Raw genomic sequence first — 19,847 nt, 5'->3', positions numbered from 1 at the left:
CACAGCAGAGGTTAAAGAAAGATCAGCTGTGCTCATCACATCGCGTTTAATCTGAGCTTTCTTCCTCTGATAGCTCACACACACACAGACAGAGAATATATATATATATATATATTATATATAACACACGAGTGGCACGTGGATAAAAAAAATAATCTCACACTATGGCGAACTGGTTTATGCCAGTGTGGACCCCCGCCCAGAGGCTCAGATTAGCCAATCACGGTGACGTCTGACAGCCGCCGCGCCCTCGGGCGAGAGGTGGCTGACAGGCAGTAAGAAAGCTGCGAGTTGATGGCATCTAGTCGAGCTGGGGGGCGTGGAGCAGCAGGGGATGACAGTTGACTGAGGTGACAGACAAACAGACATTGACACACAGACCTGTCACACAACCTTCTGTCAAGGGCATTGGGGTCTTTTGTTGACGTTGTTTCCATCTCGCAACTTCCATAATCCAGAGAGAATAAGGAAAGACGGTGTGTGCAAAACCTTTCTGTCCAATTACGTTCCCTTCCCTTTAAAAGTAAATGCACCTACATAGAACGTCTTACCTGAAGTGTACCTACTGTGTGTTGCAACGCCTCAAAAAGTTTCCCATGTGTCCTGACCTTTAGGAATGCACCTAGCTGTTCCAAATAAAGATGCCAGCGAGGCTACATACTGTACCTCATTACACAGCCAGGCCTCAGCCAGTCCATTACATTACACGGTAATACAAGCCATAGGCAGGGCACATGGGCTGGACGCTGCAGAGGCCTTTCTCAGCAGATTATTTTGGGCTCACTACTGTGTCATTATACGGCCTCCCGCTCTGTATTTAGGCCTGTTGATTGCAGGGCTGAGATTGGGCAGGGCTGAGGTGGGCTCTCCCTCCGCTGAGTTGAGGGCTTTGACTTTGGTCGTTTCATGTGTTTTTGGTGGTGGAAGGCAGCCGTGTGCTGGTTTGCTGTGCAGCCACCCCTTCCCCAGTCAGACACTCCTCCCTTTCTCACTCTGTGATTTTTTTTTTTTTTCTTTCCAATTCCAAATCTGTCCCCCCTCCCCTGTATCCTTAACAGCCCCAGGAGAAGTTGAGCTCCCTGCTTTACCATTACAGTATGTTTTTATCTCGGCCTTATCTGTGGAAGAGTTCATATCAGTGCTATCTTCTGAAGGGGGGATGTTTGTATGTGTGTGTGTGTGTGTGTGTGAGAGAGAGAGAGAGAGAGAGAGAGAGAGAGAGAGAGAGAGAGAGAGAGAGAGAGAGAGAGAGAGAGAGAGAGAGAGAGAGAGAGAGAGAGAGAGAGCGTGGGGCGCGTGCACGTCCCTCCCTATAATCGGCGACCGACGGGAGGGGGCGGAGTCGAGGTGCCGTGACTGTAACGCGATAGCTGCTCAGCTCAAAAGCGCGATCACTCACACAGTCACTCTACACACACACACACACACACACACCTCGCAGACGTTGTACGCAGGACACATGCTGGTGCCGGAGCAGAGCGCAGGTTGCACGGAGCTGCTACCAGACAGAGAGAGACACACACGGGGAGAAAGGAGCGGTGCTGCAGGAGGTGGCATGATATGAACGGTCTTTATGATAATTATGAGCGCTGTACTTTTTATTTATTATTCTTTGACTTTTGTGCTTCATTGAAAAGCAGCTTGTGACACTCGGACTCAGGTTTACGGGGCTCTGAAAGCTGTTAACTGTGGACTTTGGCTGCTGCTACAAAGCCCCTGCGGGAGAACCAACCCTCGTGTGCGCAAAATACGCGGGGACGCAGAGAGGGGAGATACGAGGACAGGGAAACCTCGCAGTCGGAACTTGACGCACCCTGGAGCCGCTGTCCAACGTCTCCGAGGCGCACATATCGCCTGAAGCCTCCCAGCTGCGGAGCGCTGCACGCAGTATCGATCACGGAGTTTGTTCTCTGTTGTTTTTTTTTTTTGGATGAGGTTTGGTGCCATCGCTCCGCTGAATGGACAGACTTAAAAGAGCTGCGCTGATAGAATTTTTCTGAATTTCCTCAATGACATGTAGTTGGCATACAGTTCTCTCCGCCAATGGTTTAATAAACGTCGTGGGATTTTTACTCAAGCGGTTTAGTTTTAACTGCCGCCAGTGGTGTTTGGTCCTAGAAGGGTGTGGATTCTTTTTTTTTTTTTTTTAGGAACAGCAGCATCTGTGGTGGAAACACCAGATACTTAAAGCCCTCCACAAGTTTTTGAGTCATCCAAGATGGATTTTGTGTCATCACTGATTGGATTTTTAATGGCAATGTGTCATCTGGCGTTGAGAGTCGAAGGAGAAGAGGGTGAGTTTTACTTAGTTCTTGGTTTTGAGGCACGCGTGGTCTGTCACAAAAAGCGTATATTGGCTCTAAACATGACATTTCAATTAAACTCCGTGGTCTTTACATTACAACTGATTTGACTCTTTTTACAGCTGATTTCCAAGAGCTCCGTATGTGTTTGTTTTCAATTCACACAAACACCTGCATGATAAAGATATTATGTGATTCGTGTTTCTTCTCTCTGTATTAGATATTTTATTTCCTTTAAATATACATATGGGTGACAGTAAGAAAGGCTAATGGATATTTATAAAATGTGTGCATATATATATTTATATATATATATATATTTATTTATATATATATATATATTTATTTATTTATATATATATATATACAGGCGTATCATGCGTTTGTTTTAACAGAATCGTGGGAACCAGGAGGACTTTTTAGTTGGCCAGTTAGACATTTGAAATCGGAGAAGTTAGATGCTCTCATAAAATATTTATAAAATTGGAAACGGTTATCTCTCCCAGCTCTACTATGAGCTCTCTGTGAAAAAACTGATACAATACATGAAGAATTTCAAGCGCACTGATTATTCCATGTATGTTTTTTGTTAGTTTAATTATCCATCACTGGACTCTAAACAAATGCCTAATTATGATACTTTTCAAATCAGTATGAGAACCGTTTTTAGTGAGGCTTAGGTAGAACTTGCTATTTTACAGTTGCTGGTGTCCAAGAATCCGTGCGTAAAAGCCGGTGTAGCTTTTAGGATTTGGCAAATAAGATCATCATTATCTTTATTAGCCACCACAAGTCTTTCTCATTCATTATCTCCTCGTGCTCCGTGGTGTTGTCTGTGCAGGGGGGAAGGCAGGGCTGCTGGTGAGCGCCCACCTTCGTGCGCTTTGAGCAATCAAATAACAATATGCGGGCAGATTATAGTACAGAGCGAGCCGCAGAGTAGTAGCCATACAGCTGGAATGGATTCAGAGCATCGTGCTTTGGTACACTTATGCTGGGGTCCGTCTTGATGTAAAAGGGAAACGGCACTGTCGAGTTTACTTCTGAGAGCTCAAACATTGAACAGTCGCCAATTATATTTAGAAACCTAATCAAACGTGCGCCAGGGAGCAGCGCGTTCCGTCTGGGCACCTACATAGAACTGATCAAATAATAATAATAAGGTCTCATTCATTAGTGGTGCTTCGTGATAATTTGGGTGATAACCCGATGTGACGGCAGGTTTAGGAGCGGTTGGTGGGAAAGGGTTGTTTTCCGGGGTTTACCATACAGAGACGTGATACCACTGGTGGGATGACACATGGCCCCTCGCGCGCTCAGCCTTGTCTGACATTCTTGTTACATTTAAAGTGGACAGTTGGCATCGGGGTTGTATATTATCCGCGAATAGGCGCCTTTTGGCCGCTCGTCGCCAGGTGCGTATTTTTACGCGAAAACTAAAACAGTGTTTTGTTCTTGAAATGATTGTGTCAGTGATACTTATTACGGTAAGATGTTCGAATAAGCATGACTATCATTTACTATTATAGTACACTGAGTATTCTGAGTTAGACGTATAGTTTTTGTGCTGTTTGCATACATTTGGCTCGAGTGCTGTGGTTCCTTTTCTCCGTGAGTAGGCGGGTTGGGGCGCTGTTCATGATCCCGTGATGACTGTTGAGCCTTTACAACAACACCCACTGGCGTGCCTCAAAACGAAGCCAAGCACTTCATTTGGTCATCTTTTTTGGGCTACTTGTTTTAAATAGGATAGTCATCCCATCCATTCCTCTGTGTGTGTGTGTGTGTGTGTGTGTGTGTGTGTGTGTGTGTGTGTGTGTGTGTGTGTGTGTGTGTGTGTGTGTGTGTGTGTGTGTGTGTGTGTGTGTGTGTGTGTGTGTGTGTGTGTGTTTTACTGGCTGCCCGTGCATTGATCAGAGACAGATGTGGGCCTCTTGGCAGTCATCAGGCAAGCAAGAAGCTTGAATCCCCCCCCCCCCCTACTCTCTCCGCCAAGACACTGCACCACATGTCCCTACCTCCATGCTCCCCTCAAGAGCCACATTACACACAGATGCCAGAGGAAAGAGAGACTGACAGAGAACAGAACGGAGACAGAAGCAGGAAGGTCTGCCGAGTCAGGGGAGAGATAGAGAGGTTGCAGCGCGGACAGAGAGCAGAGCAGAAGAGAGGAAAGTCACACAAAGCACAGACAAGTGAGCATGCCATCCAGTAGCACGAAGGCAGTAAAGGGAGAGGAGGACTTGGAGAAGAGCTCGGGGGACTGGATTGTGCATCAAACAGAGTATGAGAGGAGAGGGCAAACATCAAAGCGTGCAGGGGTCACAGAGTTAAAATGGCCCCGGACATAGAGGGAACAGATCACATTAAGGGTTTATGAAGTGACACCATCGTCTAAAGTGGGGTAAAATCACAGCCAGGGCTCGACAGAGAGGACGGAAATAAAAGAGGAGAAATCTATCTCCCATTTGGTGGAAAACACCCTGTTACAAAATGATACTCCTATAAAAGTTAAGTACACTGGAGTCACAGTAACGCTTTTTTACTTTCCAAAGAGTTCCTGCTATTAAATGACAAACTACTCGATTCATTTCCAGTAGCAATAGGTTTCTGTTCATGTTTTGGAACAAACGGATGCAAACCTGAGGCATCTTACCCAGAAACGTCTGTAATTCTTACACGGTCTCGATGTAAATGCTGGTTCAGCCCCCTCACATGAAGCAGTACATTTTTAAGTTTTAAAACCACTTTGCTGCAATTTTTCTATCTGAAGTTTGGAGACTTCCACTCATCTTCTACTGTAATCACAATAGTTTGACTTAGTGACATGTACATTAATTACTCCTATTCCCCGGCATTAATATTCAAGCCATTAAGAAGCTCATTTGCATGTTTATTGAGTAGGCAGCAAGGCATCCTTGCCACCTATGGTATCAACTTTTCCCAGAGTTGGATTTCTATTCATTTAATCATTTCACCTCCAAATGTTAGCTCCTGGCTGAATAAACTTTCACATTTTGTATCACCTTTTATTGCTGTTTTTGCCCTTCTCCTTTTTTTTTTTTTTATTTTACTCCACATTGCCTTTTTTCTTATCCTCTCCTCTACAACTAGCCCTTCAATTCTTTGCATTTCTCTGTATTTTAATCTGCCCGGCCTCAGAGGTATCAGCTGTGAAAACAAGGTCACCTATTAGCATTCATAGCCCACGACAAACTGAGCAGGCCAGTTCAATACTAGTCAGGTATGAGAGTCAGCGGCTCACACAAAAGCCCTGGAACAGCCGACCGCACTCAGGGTGAAATTAAAAACAAGACCCCCATAAATAAAACAGAGCTGGGTCTTTCAGCCTGTCGCATTAGCCGCATAGGGGGTCTTAACGGGTGCTCAGGGACAGGTTTAGATGGGAGCTGGAGGGGGTTAGCATTGTGAAGAGGCAAAGCATTTTTAAATAAACTGTAATTCAAAAAGCTGGTTTGAAGAAGAGCGAGTGAAAGGGGAAACAGTTTAGGGCAGGAATTTAAGGAGACAAGAAGCGTTTGTGAGAACTGCTATTCACACAAAAAGGGATTCTTTTTCCAAGCAGTCACTTCCACTGAAAGATAACAGTTTGTAAGGTGAGGGGGTAGCGAGTGGCAACAAATCACCAAGCCTCCTGCAGCAAAGCTCAATTCTTCACAGCTCGCCCGTGCTGATGTAGGCTCTGCCGTTTCCACCCGTAGACAGGGAAGTCTTTTGTGAGAAGTGCCTTGGCCGTGCAGGTTTGATGCCGCAACAGCACCGACAGTGGAGGAGACATGATATTGTAGCCAGGTAGTGTTTAGGATTAGGCCGCCCCCCCCCTCCTCCCTTCCCGTTCTCCCGCAGGCACCAACAACCATCTGTTTACTCTATTGATCCATTGAACCATTGATCATGATGGCCAGCACTGTGCATTTAGCTGATTAGCATGGGGCACTTATCCTGTTAGGGAGGGAGGGTGGAGAGAGGGAGCAAGAAAAGGGAGACACAGAGAGGAAAAGAGGATTTGGGGGATATTATCTGCTTTTGATGTGGCTTTTGTTGGGTCTTAAAAGGAAGAAATCCCCCTTTTAAACACATTTAACAGTGTTTAACAAAGAGCTATTGTCTGTGCATGTTGCATTCCTGCGCTGATTGTTGTTTTTTGCTATCTTTTGGGCAGATAAAAAGCTGCAGAGTATGTTGAATCTAACCAAAACATACGTGCACATTACTGACCACTGAGGAGGCTAAATTGACTATTTTGCACAACTGTTTAATGGGGAAAAAATCCATCATAAAGAATATAGAACCATATATCTTCACGTGCAACATGCAAAAGACATTAAGGAGTGAAACATCTATAATTGTAGCTGACAATTTGGAGATGTGGAGCCGAATATGATTTTTGACCCTTTATTTCTATACTTTTACTTTACAATCTACACTAAGCAGTGTCTTCTTTCTGTCTTTGCTGTAGTGGACCGGCATATCTATTTCACGTTTTTGCCATGAAACCGAGCTGATATTCCAGATGGTGTAAGAAAGCGTTGAAAACAGCACATAAATAAACGTACATCACACTCGCTGCAACCTTTTCTCATGCTGCCACTTTTTAAAGGTCTGAAAGCACGGGGCCAATGAAAGTGAATATTTCTTTGTCACCCTCCTGCTTTGGTCCAGTCTACTGTGGAATGGGTGCAGATTAAAAGCAGTCGGAGAGACAACCCTCTGCTCTTGACTGAATGGATGAGTGCTGCCCACTCTCCCCTCTTATTCCCTCACTCTTGGGTGATAGCACTTTTTAATTAAGGTGGGGAGGGTGTGTGTGAGGGGGGCAGAGGGGGTGCAAGGCATGGGCGAGAGACACTAGGAATGATGGAGGGATTTATCAGCGCCTCTCCTCACACTCGCAGCTTATCCCAGAGCGTGACGCCATGCTTCCCTGATAAGGCAGCTAATAGAAATGAGAGCATGGATGTGCACCTATGCACGCACACACACACACACACACACACACACGCACGCACACACACACACACACACACACACACGCACACAGAGTGCAGAACGTGAGCTAAGACATGCAGACATATGCACTTTTTCCTCAGATAATGAAGATAAAGGCACTCGCAGCGGGTACAAAGACATCTCTAGGTTTGACTTGATCCGAACTGACTAGAAAATGTGCACGCACACAAGCAGAGTGAATTTCCTTATTTCATTGATACAGCCTTATAATATGCTAAAAACAAATGGCGTGGCTGCATATAGAGGTGTGTACACACTGCTGGTTTCAGTCCCTCAGTACAGAATAATGTTATGTCCGCTGTCAAGGGGAAACCCGGATGAAAAACACGCTTCTGCACACACACACATACACACATAGTGGTGTCATTGTTCTCATGTAATAGGGTTTTGGTCCCTGCATGGTAGGAACATATGCAGCACTTGTGTGCACGCGTGTGCGTGTGCAGACAGATGGGCTCCTCGAGTAGAAGAGACGGTGTAATTCATGAAGCTCGCTGGCAGCTTCTGAGTGCTTCCCCTGCGTTACTCATCCAACACAAGTGCTGTTCTCACCAAAACATTCTGCTTGACAGCACAACACGCACACATGCACATGCACATATACTTTTTGAAAAAAAAAAAAGAACCTCAAAGATATCTAACAAATTAGGAACATCCATCTGTCCTCAGAATCCAGAAATCTTCCCACAGCAGTTCATTTAGTACAGACATATTTGTTTCTGCATCACTATTACACTTTTATTTTCTTAGCAGCAGCAAACAAACACCAACACACACACACACACACACACACACACACACACACACACACACACACACACACGCGCGCGCGCACACGCACACATGCTGCCAGCGCCGGTGTGTGTGAGCTGACTGACAGAGGTTTCCCAGTGGGGTCAGTGTCTACAGGGAGCTGCTGGATAGCAGGCATGTCTTAATGAGGCTCGTCAGGCTCTCTGTGCACGCACACACACACACACACACACACACACACACACACACACACACACACACACACAGAGCCCCCACTGCATCTTTCTCCCTCCCTTCCTCACCCTCTGTATTTCTCCCTCCTCGTCACCTTTTGTCGCCTCCCTCCCTCGCTGCGCCTGTCACTCGTCGTCACTCTCCCTCGCCTTTCCCACCTATGCGTGCACACCCTCCCATCGTACATCAACCCAGCCCCTCGCCTTCACCCTCCTCCCCTTCCGATCAATCTTTCCTCCCTTCTTCCTCAATCCATCGTTTTATCTATCGCCTCCGCGTCCGTCCTCCTTTTTCAATCCACCCTTCCTCATCTCCCACTCCTCGTCTCCACCCCCTTTTCTTCACTCTCGTCCACCCCCCCCCCCTTTCCTCTCCTTCACCTCTTCCATTTTCCTTCCCACTGTAATCCTCTTCCCTCCTCCGCCCGCTCGTCTTCATCCTCCTCGGAGGCCATTGAATGGGCAGCTCAGGGAAAAAGTGTTGAGGCTGCAGGATTCTCCCCAAACGGCTTAATCTTTGGAGGCTCCAGGCGCTGATAGCCTCCTGCACACCGTTCCCTCCATAGGCTTCCCAACAATGACTGTCTGTCTGCACAGCCGCAGCAGATAAAGAGATGTGTGTGTGTGGCTTTCTGTCTCTGTCATTCTTTGCCATCCCTACTATCTTTTTGAAAAATTTCAGTTAGCTATTTTTCTCCCTTCTGTTGGCCCTCATGATTGACAGGCCCTCTGTACGTTTTTGGAAGTGTGGGTGGCAGCAGCTGTGTGTTTACACGTGTGCATAAATGCTTGTGTGTATGTGTTAAATCACAGTGCGTGTGTGTGTGTGTGTGTGTGTGTGTGTGTGTGTGTGTGTGTGTGTGTGTGTGTGTGTGTGTGTGTGTTGTATATTCATGTGATGGCTTGTATCTGTGTGTGTGCATGTGGGCGGCAGGAGTCACGCACTCGCATGAAATCACCGGCAGCTGTGTGTGCCTGATGCGCGAGCGTGGGCGTTGCTCCTCTCCAGTAACAAAGTAAGGAAGCCATCGTAGCTCTATCAAATGTCAGAGAATCTTAAGTGTGCCTTTTAAGCACAATAGGCGGTGGAAATGTCAACACTTGAAGGGTCTATTACACTTCAAGCCTTTGGTGCTGTTTTTTTTTCTGCTTTCACAGAAATTTGAAAGAAACAGGCAAAAATATCAACCCATTTATGTCAAGAATAGATTCAGTTCAGCGGCTGAGTGGTTAAGCCCACCGTTTGGTAGCGCATTGTTAATGGCAGCCCACCAGAAGACTCAGTTTGTTGCTTGATAGAGCAGTTTTTACTTCGTCTGTAAGGTGTTTTCCTTATTTGGTCGACGAACCGCAGCTACAATATTAAGTATTTGTCCTGCTTTGAGTTCAATATCACAAAGTTCATTACATTTAGAGATCCCACAGGAGCATCAGCAAACACAGACACACACACATGCATGCAGACTATACAGTGACAGGAGGGGAGCTAAACCACCCCCTGCTGTTGTCATGGAGAACACGTTTTGCCTTTTCGCTGCCATAAAGAATAATAATGCTGTGAATCTATTGCAATGCAAGACTAATAAAAGAGCCTCTGTGCACAATGCCACATGTGTGTGTGAGATGACTCATTGTGTGTGTGTACATGTTCCTTTTGTATGTGCATGTGAGTTTATGTGTTTAGCGTGTTTGTGGGAGATAACGTGAAGCACGAGAGCCGCGGTAGCTGTCAGGGCGTGAGCAGAGAATAGGGCCTTTGTTGAGGCGTTAGCTTCTCATTACAGAGTCGGGGTGACCCCCAGAACCCCGCTAGACAGGCCGTCTGTGTGTCACTTCCTGTCTAAGCTGGCAGAGCCACGCTATTGGCAGGCTATTGTTCCTGGGAGAGCTTGATAGGATCAGGGAATGTGTCCTAATGTTTGCAGATTGGCTTGCCGAGCAACAATTACACTTGGAGAACGCTCCCAACGGGGAAGTAGGGAGATAAGGGCCTGGGTGTGGAAGAGGGTGAAAAAAGGCTCTGTGTGTTTCTCTCTGCGTGTGTGTGTGTGTGTGTGTGTGTGTGTGTGTGTGTGTGTGTGTGTGTGTGTGTGTGTGTGTGTGTGTGTGTGTGTGTGTGTGTGTGTGTGTGTGTGTGTGTGTGTGTGTGTGTGTGCTCACCAAATGCAGCAGTGATGCTCTTTTTATTGTTTTAATACCTCACCCATGTGGCCCTGCTCGCATTGAGAATCCACAATGGAGAAGTTTTTCCAATTTTCTCCTAACTGATGGTCTAAATTGCTTTCTTTGTTTTAATGTTCATCTGTTGCTCATCACATCTTCATATCGAGAAACAAGGTAAATGAAGGAGCGTCCTCTGAGCTGCTGTTCTAGGGACTGTACCATTTACAGGGTATTTAAATGGTTTGATGCTCCGCCGTGTGACAAAATGTCAAAAAACATCAGAAATATTGTTGCTGTATATTGTCTGCTTTTACAATCAATAACCGCTGTCTCCTTCTCTCGGTCTTTATTTGCAGCGCTCGATTGCGGAGGCGTCTTCGATGCCAGCGAGGCCGGCTACATCACCTCCCCTGGTTATCCCCTGGAGTATCCTCCTCATCAGAACTGTCACTGGGTCGTCACGGCACCGGAGCCCTCGCAGCGCATCGTCCTCAACTTCAACCCACACTTCGAGATCGAGAGGCTCGACTGCAAGTAAGATGGAGTTGTGTCATAATAATGGATTCCATAAACTATTCTTTTCTGCCTCCACCAGTGTGATTTCACGGTGGACTACTATTCTGGCTGAATGATGATTTGTGTCATTAGTATGCAGCAAAAGCATTTGTATCTGAAATAAGTCATTTCCTGTTGAAACACACATATTTTTACATATTATTAGAATTCACTGCTGGTGGTTTGGCTGCATCCCAACTTGTTGAAACCTTGTCCACATTGTTACCACAACAGGTCAACTGCAACGGAAATTTTAATTGTAGATCCAAGCGTTCTCTAAAACGCCGCCCATAAAGCAGACTGTGGTTTTCATTTTGTGAAATAATTATTTATTGAGTGAGCAACACGAGCTATTTGCTCTCATTTTGTCCAAGATGGTGCCTAATATAAGTAGTATTGGTCTTTTTAAAGGCTTCTCCAGGGCTATTACTGGTGAAATTCCTTGCTCAAGGGCACAGCAGCTGCAACACTCAACATTTTAGAGAGGAGGAAATGTTGCTCGTTTCAGTTTCCACATCCCGATGTTTCTCCGTGTCTTTCTGGTGAACGCAGACCAGCAAAGCAGGTCACAATAAAAGACTGAGTGGAAAGAATGAGTCAATAATTAGTCCATGTGTTCCTCCCACTGCTTGATGATCAGAGTCAAAGTCAACTTTAATGTCTGTCCACCATTTGTACCAGACATGCAGACAGAGATCGAAATATCGTTTCTCACAGTCACACAGTGTGCAAAATGCAAAGATAAAACAAGACAAGTATAAATATGTAACAATAAAAACAATAAAACAGACAACGACCACAGTGACGTTTAACTTTAATGATAACAAAATACAGAAGATAATTTTGGTTTACTCTCTCAAGAAGCAGAGGATTTTTACACCAAAATCAGAAAGTTTAGATAAAATTCAAGTTCACGTTTGAATTTTTTGCAAGCTATCTGACATTATTGAGACGATAGAGCTGTAATCCTGCTCCATCTGATAATCAAATGCCAAGCAACATCTGAAAATCTGTAGGTCTGATTTTAGTCTCGGAGGTCAGAGGGAAACGAATGACGAGACGGGATGAAAGAAAGGAATTCTGACATATTTTAAAGTCGGGTTTGAGGGAAGGCGGGAGCAGAAAGAGAGAGAGAGAATAAACAAGGAAGAAGCAGAAGAAATAAGACCCAGCTGTTTATCTGGATATGACCACGTTGGTCAGCTTCCTTTCTAAGAGACATGAATAATCCAAATCATATGGTCTTCTATTGTCTCTGACCTCAGAGGGAGGAGGAAGAAGTAGCAGTCTTCATTGTTTAATCCAGTTTTATACAACCGAGTCAGGCAGAATTGCTTCCATTTAAGGCCATTTGTTCAGTTAAAAAAACACAGACAAGATTTATCAGTTCATTTTTTGCCATCGCAGCCATTTATTTCTCCTTTCTCTGTAGATTGAAGAATTAATAATCCTCAATGGGTGGGTTTTTTTGTGTGTGCATTATTCACTGCAAAGCACTTTGTGTGGCCAGGAGGAAAATGTTACGTTTATGAGCACACCAACGGCTGCTTTGGTCAAAGGGCTTTGTAATGGTTGTCGGTTCTTTTCACGTTGCAGCGAACTGGAAATATTATTTTATTGTGTCTCCGTGTAGGTTCGTGTCGCAAAAACATTGTGTAATTATCTCCTTTGCGAGATGTTTCTCAGCTTTAACACCAGCGTCTTCGGGGTCAGCACTGTAGCTCACTAGACTTCCTGCCGTAGTGGTCGGGAGAGCAACGGCTCAGCTGTTGGTAAGCTGTGGCAAGTAGTTTCTCACAGCCCAAGGCATGCCGGGCAGGAGGAGGAAGAGAAAACTGAAGTCCCCCATCCTCTTTTCTCCTCTCCAAAGACAGTTTTACTGGGATTTTTTTTTTTTTTACACCCGCCTGGAGGGACTAAGGCCTTAGCCTGCCCTCCAACACACTCCCACTCAATCTCCCCTCGCCCTGTATGTATGAGAAGTAGTCGGGAAGCGTGGGTGTGCGTCTACGTGTGAGTAACTCCACAAGCATGTAAGCAAGTGTTAGTTTGTACGACGAGCCGCTCCGTTTCCCTCTTCCCCTTCACCCTTCCATTCATCCATCCATCCATCCATCCTTCCATCCATCCATCCATCCATCCATCCATCCATCCATCCATCCATCCATCCATCCATCCATCCATCCATCCATCCATCCATCCATCCATCCATCCATCCATCCATCCATCCATCCATCCAGCGTGTGAAAAGCCCCATTTTAAAGGCCCATTAGAGAAATAGGGGATCACGCCAACATTTATTTTTGCGTAACCGCTAACACTTGCCCTTCTGCGCTTCATGGAGGAAGCATTTCCTTTTGGGGCATAGAAACAACAGCAAAAATAAGTAGAAAGAAGACAAATATTGCTCAATATTCCTGCTTCTCTCTCCGTCCTGTGTTCTGCTTTTTACCACGGGTTGTTTCCTCTTTTTTTTGGCCTGTATGATTAGGCATGGCGGTGCGAGAGCGAGTGAGCAGAGAGTCGATTTTTGCATGTTTTCACGGTCCTCTGCAAGGCAAGGGGAGCCAGAGGTGATGGGGGCTCGGCATCTCTGTCAGGGCTGAAAAATCTGTGTGACAGCTGGGATTACAGAGATGGCAGTGGAGAAAACCTGAGCTGTGTTACCTGAAAGACACCGAGCGTCGTCGAGACTGCTGATCACGGGACACATCGAGGAAAAAAGCGACGATGATTACACGGTTGTAAAGACTGCGAGTGAACATATGTTTTTGGTTGTTAAAAACACACGCACGTACACACTTGAGCATGCAACCTGTCGGTAAAAAAAAGCACTCATCAGCCATCATGTCCCCCCTTGGGCTCTTGAGGCCTTTATAAAACCGAGAAAAGTGCTTGGTCAGCTCAGGGAAGGGGTCTGAAGTCGGGCTAATATGCCAGGCCAGCCGGTGATTTTCCCTCAGTGGGTTCAAACAGTCAGATCTTGAACGATGCAGCGTAGCCAAACCGCGGCTCTACTGCAGCAATCAAATCGGCAGCCTTACGCAGGGCACTCCATGTCTGAGGTGGCACTTTAATTCAGGATTTCATTTCAGGGGGAGTCCGGCCATGTGCCAAATAGCTCTTACCTCCAGGCTGCCAGCCGATTGATGTGAACTAAATGTAATAAAGGCTAGATGAAATATCAGGCTCGTATCTCTAATGCAATCTGCCATCACCAAGCCCCAGGATGCTACCTAGTGATATACCAGGAGCTGAGGAAGAGAGAGAGAAAGAGAGGAGGCTGCAGGTGGAGATCACTCCCCCTCCATTTTCTCTGTTTCTCTCCAGCTTTGTTTTTCTTTCGCTTTGTTTTCCTCCCTCCATTCTTCTTGATCTGTCTCTGTTCTTTCATTTCCTCCTCTCCTCTAGCCCGAGGAGGAAGTATTTTATTTTTACACATTTGAATTAAACATTGAAACGGGCAGAGTCACCTACACACACACACACACACACACACACACACACACACACACACACACACACACACACACACACACACACACACACACACACACACACACACACACACGAAAAAAAACAATTCTCATTCCCGAAGATCCATTTCTTCCACCTTTGTGGGTTTTATTTTCTCACTTTTATTTGGTTATTTGTTATTGAATGCAGCCTGAGGGGGGGCAAGTTTATGATATAAATTTCTAACTTCACACACATGCAGACACGCACACACAGAGCTGTAAAACTTCTGTCCTCACAGGGCGAGGTGTCACCAACACACAGCAAGAGCTCTCAACTCTGTGTGGACACGTATGATATCACCCTCTTACTGATACTCCAGGGGGGCGGACGGAGAGGTGTGAGATCAATGTCTGTATTCCTCTTGTAATGGGAAATCTATAGATGATCAGCAATAGCCTAAAGGAAGGAGAACGAAGAAGGGATGAAGAGGAGGATGATGGTTAAGGTTGAAAGGAGAGACAGATGAGTTCCCAGAGGTCACGACTAAAGGGAGCGGTTCAGGTTCAGAGCTGTCAATATCTGGCACTGGGTCTGCAAGATCATGGTCATCGGTGTCCGGCTGTCATTAGCTGCCTGCATATAATGATGATTTAATAAGTGGACGGCACGATTAAATGTAAAACAAAACGGTATTGGCAAAACTTGAATATGCCTTCTGTGTTTAATTTTCTCCTGTCTTCCACATAGACAATCAGATATGGGCAGTGCATCAAAACTGTATGATTAGCCTCGCCTGGTGCAGCTGCAGCAGCACTGTTGTCTCTACGTGAAGTTCATTGGTCAAACCTGTAATCAAAGTTGACCGCTCGGGCTAAATTCTGCGCCGGAGCGAAAGCAGCGTGTCTGGATGAGCTTGATCGCAAATAGATGTTGATGGAGGACTATTAAGATGCATCCAGCAGGGGTGAGCTGGGTCACGGCTTCAGCACAGACGGCAGTTATTGTCTGATGTTTCAGGATCGATGCCGCACTAGAAGGTCTGGGGCCAAGCTTAGACGGCCTGTGGTCAGCGGTTGGATCCCAGTCATCTGTAAGTATGAGTCTGTGATGGACAGCGGAGGAGGGAAGTGAGGCATGAGGAGAATGGGGAAGAGAAGTGCAATTTGTTTTTGGGCTAGATTGAAGATGGCAGGCCTTGTAGATCTGCAGGGATTTTGCTCGCAGCATCTAGTTAATATTTCAGAGGCACTTATGGTTTATCAGAGTCCCCTTTGAGGGTGGAAGGAGTGGGTGGTAGTGTGTGTGTGTGTGTGTGTTTAGATGTATCTGGGTGTGTGCATCCTCCCGCCTTTCTTAATTTCTGCTTCTGCAAATCACCAAGAGGGGAGACGAAAGAGAGCAACAGACTCTTCATTGTTTACCGGATCGGGATCTTGTGGGTTTTCCGCGTTCCAAGAGTAAAAACAGGGGTAGAAAAAAAAAAACCCCACAATGCAGCAGAGAGGAAAAGAAATCATCTCAGCCGAAGGCCCCAAGTGTCTGAGCACAGCCAAGTTTGGTTTGCTGATATTCAAGAACAGCTGCTGCTCTTTTATCGGCATAAACAAAATAAATCAGACGACCGTGACGCACCCACAACAAATTGTGTTTTAATCTTTTATGTAATTTTGAAGTTCCCAATGAATGTATTTATATAGGGATTTAGATAAAACTAAATGAAACACAATACCCCGAGCTTGCTGTTTTGCAGACAAGCAGTTTGATAAGAATTCTTTTTCACAAAAGATGAAAGCTGAAGGAAGCAACAGCGGTTCTGCACACAGTATACAGTATGTATGGCTGTTACTGATCCCTATGGAAAGAAACTGACTGGTACTTTTAGCAGAGTGATCACAAGCAGAAGCCGTAAAGGCCTACGACAGGCCTATAGATAAACATACATGCAGTGTCTACTGTATACACTGCACTTATGTTGTGGTGAGACGCTGCTGCCTGCAGGAAAGGTCCCTGCTCCCTGACAAACAGCAAAGGTGTGAAAGGCAATTAGTTGTTTTGTCGCAGAGGCGGTGTGATATATGAGAGCAGCGGAAGAGAAGACATGTCTGAATCGGTGCAGAATTACTGGCCCTTAAGGGTTTTTAGTTTCCTTAACCCCCTCTCCCTCTGTTGCAGCTATTCTCTCTGGTGGAAACGGAGGGGAGGGTGAAACTGGTGCCCCCGTAATGGCTCCCCTAAACACAGGGGCTGGTCATGCAGACCTAGACAGACAGACAGAAAGCTGGGGAGTTGATGGTGTCAGACAGAAAGGCGGAGTTTGGATCAAAACATTGCCAAATGGAATCTGGATCTGGACGGGGGCTGTCTGCTTGGATGTGTGTGCGTCTTCAGGGGCGCAGAGATGCGAGTGCGCATGTGCAAATGATTTATGTGTGTGCAATGTCCTGGAATGTGTTCAAGTGAGTGTTTGAGAGAGACAGACAGTGGGCTCTCACACAGTCAGGGCCTCATGCATGTATTCATCAGAGCCTGGGGAGAGGCTGAGCGAACAGGTCAATAATCACATCTGAGGAACACTCACTCACTGACGCTAATCCACGACAGGAGAGAGGGAGGAAGAGAAAGAGAAGGATAGAGACCCACTCCAAAATCAATTAAAACCTAATTAGGCTCTCAGCTCTTTCGCGGGCCTTTCATCCTCGGTGTTGGCGATACGGCAGCAAGCGTACACGCGCACGCTGCTGTTTGTCCAGCACGTCTTGTCTTTCAACGCGCATGTTTTTGTTGGCACATGTTTGAGTGTGTTTTCCCTAAGCATGTGTCAGTTACAGCCCTAAGCAGGCGTGCTCGGGGATAGCTGCGGCTCTCGCAAACTCACTGTGGGAGCTTGACGCTAAAGCCTTTACGATCGCCTCCGTAATGCAGGATTACTACCAAGACATGCATAAGAGTATTGGACAGCATCTTCTTTACTCGCCAGCTTGAGCGCTCTTCAGGCCTTCTTTTGTGCAGATTTGCTTTAGCCCCAACCATCACACGCTTAAATTGCAAGAGGGCAGAAGACGGAGGCATGTCTCCTCACCAAGACAAACCCAAATGCAACTGCATTTTTGAGCACTTTTTTTAAACGTAAGAAATGTGAATAAGTAGAAGAGTTCTCCAGCAATTTAGTCTCGCACTGGCAAGAAGGTTGAGGGACTGGCAGGAGACATTTGGAGAGAAGGAAAGAGTCAAAAATGAGGCAGCAGAAGCAGAGAGTTGGCTTCTGCAGGTCTAATAAGTTTGTTAGGACTTCCTCGTCTGAAATCTTCCCATCACAAACTCTTCACCTTCACTTTCAAATACAGGCTTCCCTTAAAAAAAATCTCCAGTTAAATCAGGACCTAAATATTTCCCTTTAGCCAAATCAGAACCCTTTCCTTTATCTCGATAATCCAAAAAAAATTGCATACAGTTGTACTTCTTTGGTGGAGTAAAGCTCAATCAGTCAGATATTTGCAATGTTGTGGTGATATTACAAGCTCATCGCTGACTTTTCTCACTCTGATCCTAACCTGTTCATGCTCCAATCTGACCCAGATTAAAGTGGTCGAGATTATCCCTCCATCAGCAGTCTTAGCCTGAATGTTCTGTATGGGAATCAATATAGTGCAGGGATGAGATAGACCCCCCCTCCGCCGCCCCTCAAAAAAAAAGGTTTAGTGACTCTACTTAATCCAGGTTTTATTCCAAGCCGGCAGCACAAAAGCAGTCTTAGTGCTTAGATGCCAGAAAGAAACGCAGCCTGGAGCTGATTGGTATGTCTCAGCTTTTCTGAGTACTTTTCATTTTCAAGAAGGAAAAAGTGGTCTCCTGTTTTGGAGAATTAGCAAGAAGCTGAGTTTAAATACAGCTCGAAACTCAGAGCTTGCGATGCTTTTTCAGCATCAAACAGCCCTTCACAGTAATTAGTGAGAGACAGCAGCGGCCCTGTGTTTTTTTTTGACAGTTTCGTCAGATGAACTAATTGAGGCGAGTGTGTTTGCGTGTCTGCATATTTGGGAGGGCGTCCTCATTGTAGCCCCTGCAGCGATGCAGTTAGTTAGTTTTGCAGGGAAACGCAGCATGTGAGGAGATGCTTGTTTAGAACTGTAGCGGGAGACTGGGATGGATATTAGGGGGACAAGGAAATTTGAAAATTGTAAATACAAACACACATACAGCATGACAAACACGTTTAAGAGAAGAAAAAAAAAGGTGAGAATCGCTCTCTGTGTGTAAGAGGAAACATCGCTCAAATAAAATGATCAAAGCTCGCTTTAAACAGTACTTTAGCAGCAGGTTAGGAACAAACAGGAATTATAGAGATTTCCACACCTTCTAATGTTGTCACAACCCGACATTATTACCTTAAAACTAGTGATTCACTGTCACACCTGAGAATTGACTACTCCCATCTTAATCATATCAACAAAGCTACGGTATATTTATTGGAGGTAATGCATAGTTTTACAGTCAATCATAGTTTCCAGCATCTCGGGTACCAAACGGCTTTGCTGCACATTTACATTCCCAATTTCTACGTAACAAAGAGTGTAAAAGCCACTTAAATATCCTGATAGTCATGCAAGTATCTAAGCAATATTTGAGTAGGTAAATAAACCGTGTAAATGCCACATCACTCTTGTACTCTACATTTAACTGAGAATGTAAGCCCATATTTTTCACACTTATATGTTCAGTGGTGACAGTTTTTTTTTGTGCAGAAGATGATTATTGACCCTAACATGCATACCGGTGCTCATTTTTCAGAACTTTTCTGTGACTGATTCGTCTTGAAGTTGTCGCCCATCCTGTGTTCCCATAAGGAAATATATGTGTTGCCTCTATTTGTGACCCTGTGCTGCTGCTTATGTTTAATAATGGCAGGGGAATGACACACAGGGCTGTGAGCTAATTCTGGATCAGCCAGGTGGGCCCTCTCTTTGTCTTCCTCATACATACTCATAAACACACTGACACACACACACACACACACACACACACACACACACACACACACACACACACACACACACACACACGCGCGCGCGCGTGCGCGCCTGACAGTTAAGAATTTGCTTTTATCGTTCAGGGTCAGTTGGCTAGACAAAGGTCACAATGAGCTGAGAGCTCAAGCATGTGGAAGCTAATAAGAAAATAAGGAAGGTATCTTCACATTTACTTATCCCGATTTTTACTCCCCAAGCGCCCGTGCTGCTTAAGTCGTCACCTTTCCATCCCCCGGCCCTCACCTCTACTTTTTCATGAGCGTCTCCGTCTATTTTTACACTTCTTATTAACGAATCCATCCAGCTGTCTTATTTTCCTGCAT

At 45.5% G+C, this 19,847-nt stretch overlaps 1 protein-coding gene across 3 annotated transcripts in view; it reads left to right on the top strand.

The window, feature by feature from the left end:
- Positions 1-1,394: 1,394 nt before the first annotated feature.
- The window catches only part of nrp2a (neuropilin 2a), a 59,061-nt gene continuing 40,608 nt past the window's right edge, over positions 1,395-19,847 (top strand). For 2 of the 3 annotated variants that reach the window (XM_069698411.1, XM_069698412.1), the window contains exons 1-2: positions 1,395-2,294; positions 10,840-11,017. In XM_069698411.1, coding sequence (XP_069554512.1) covers positions 2,219-2,294; positions 10,840-11,017 — 254 coding nt within the window. In that variant the 5' untranslated portion in view covers positions 1,395-2,218. The remainder of the gene's footprint in view (positions 2,295-10,839; positions 11,018-19,847) is intronic. The other variant, XM_069698410.1, reaches the window with a different exon arrangement.

Source organism: Brachyistius frenatus, unplaced genomic scaffold, assembly GCF_029030835.1.
Source record: "Brachyistius frenatus isolate BFR_SWC_R1_liver_20210118 unplaced genomic scaffold, ASM2903083v1 Contig_26, whole genome shotgun sequence".
Classification (NCBI taxonomy): Eukaryota; Metazoa; Chordata; class Actinopteri; family Embiotocidae; genus Brachyistius; species Brachyistius frenatus.
Note: the sequence above shows the minus strand (reverse complement) of the source record. Positions and strands in the feature narration are given on the sequence as shown.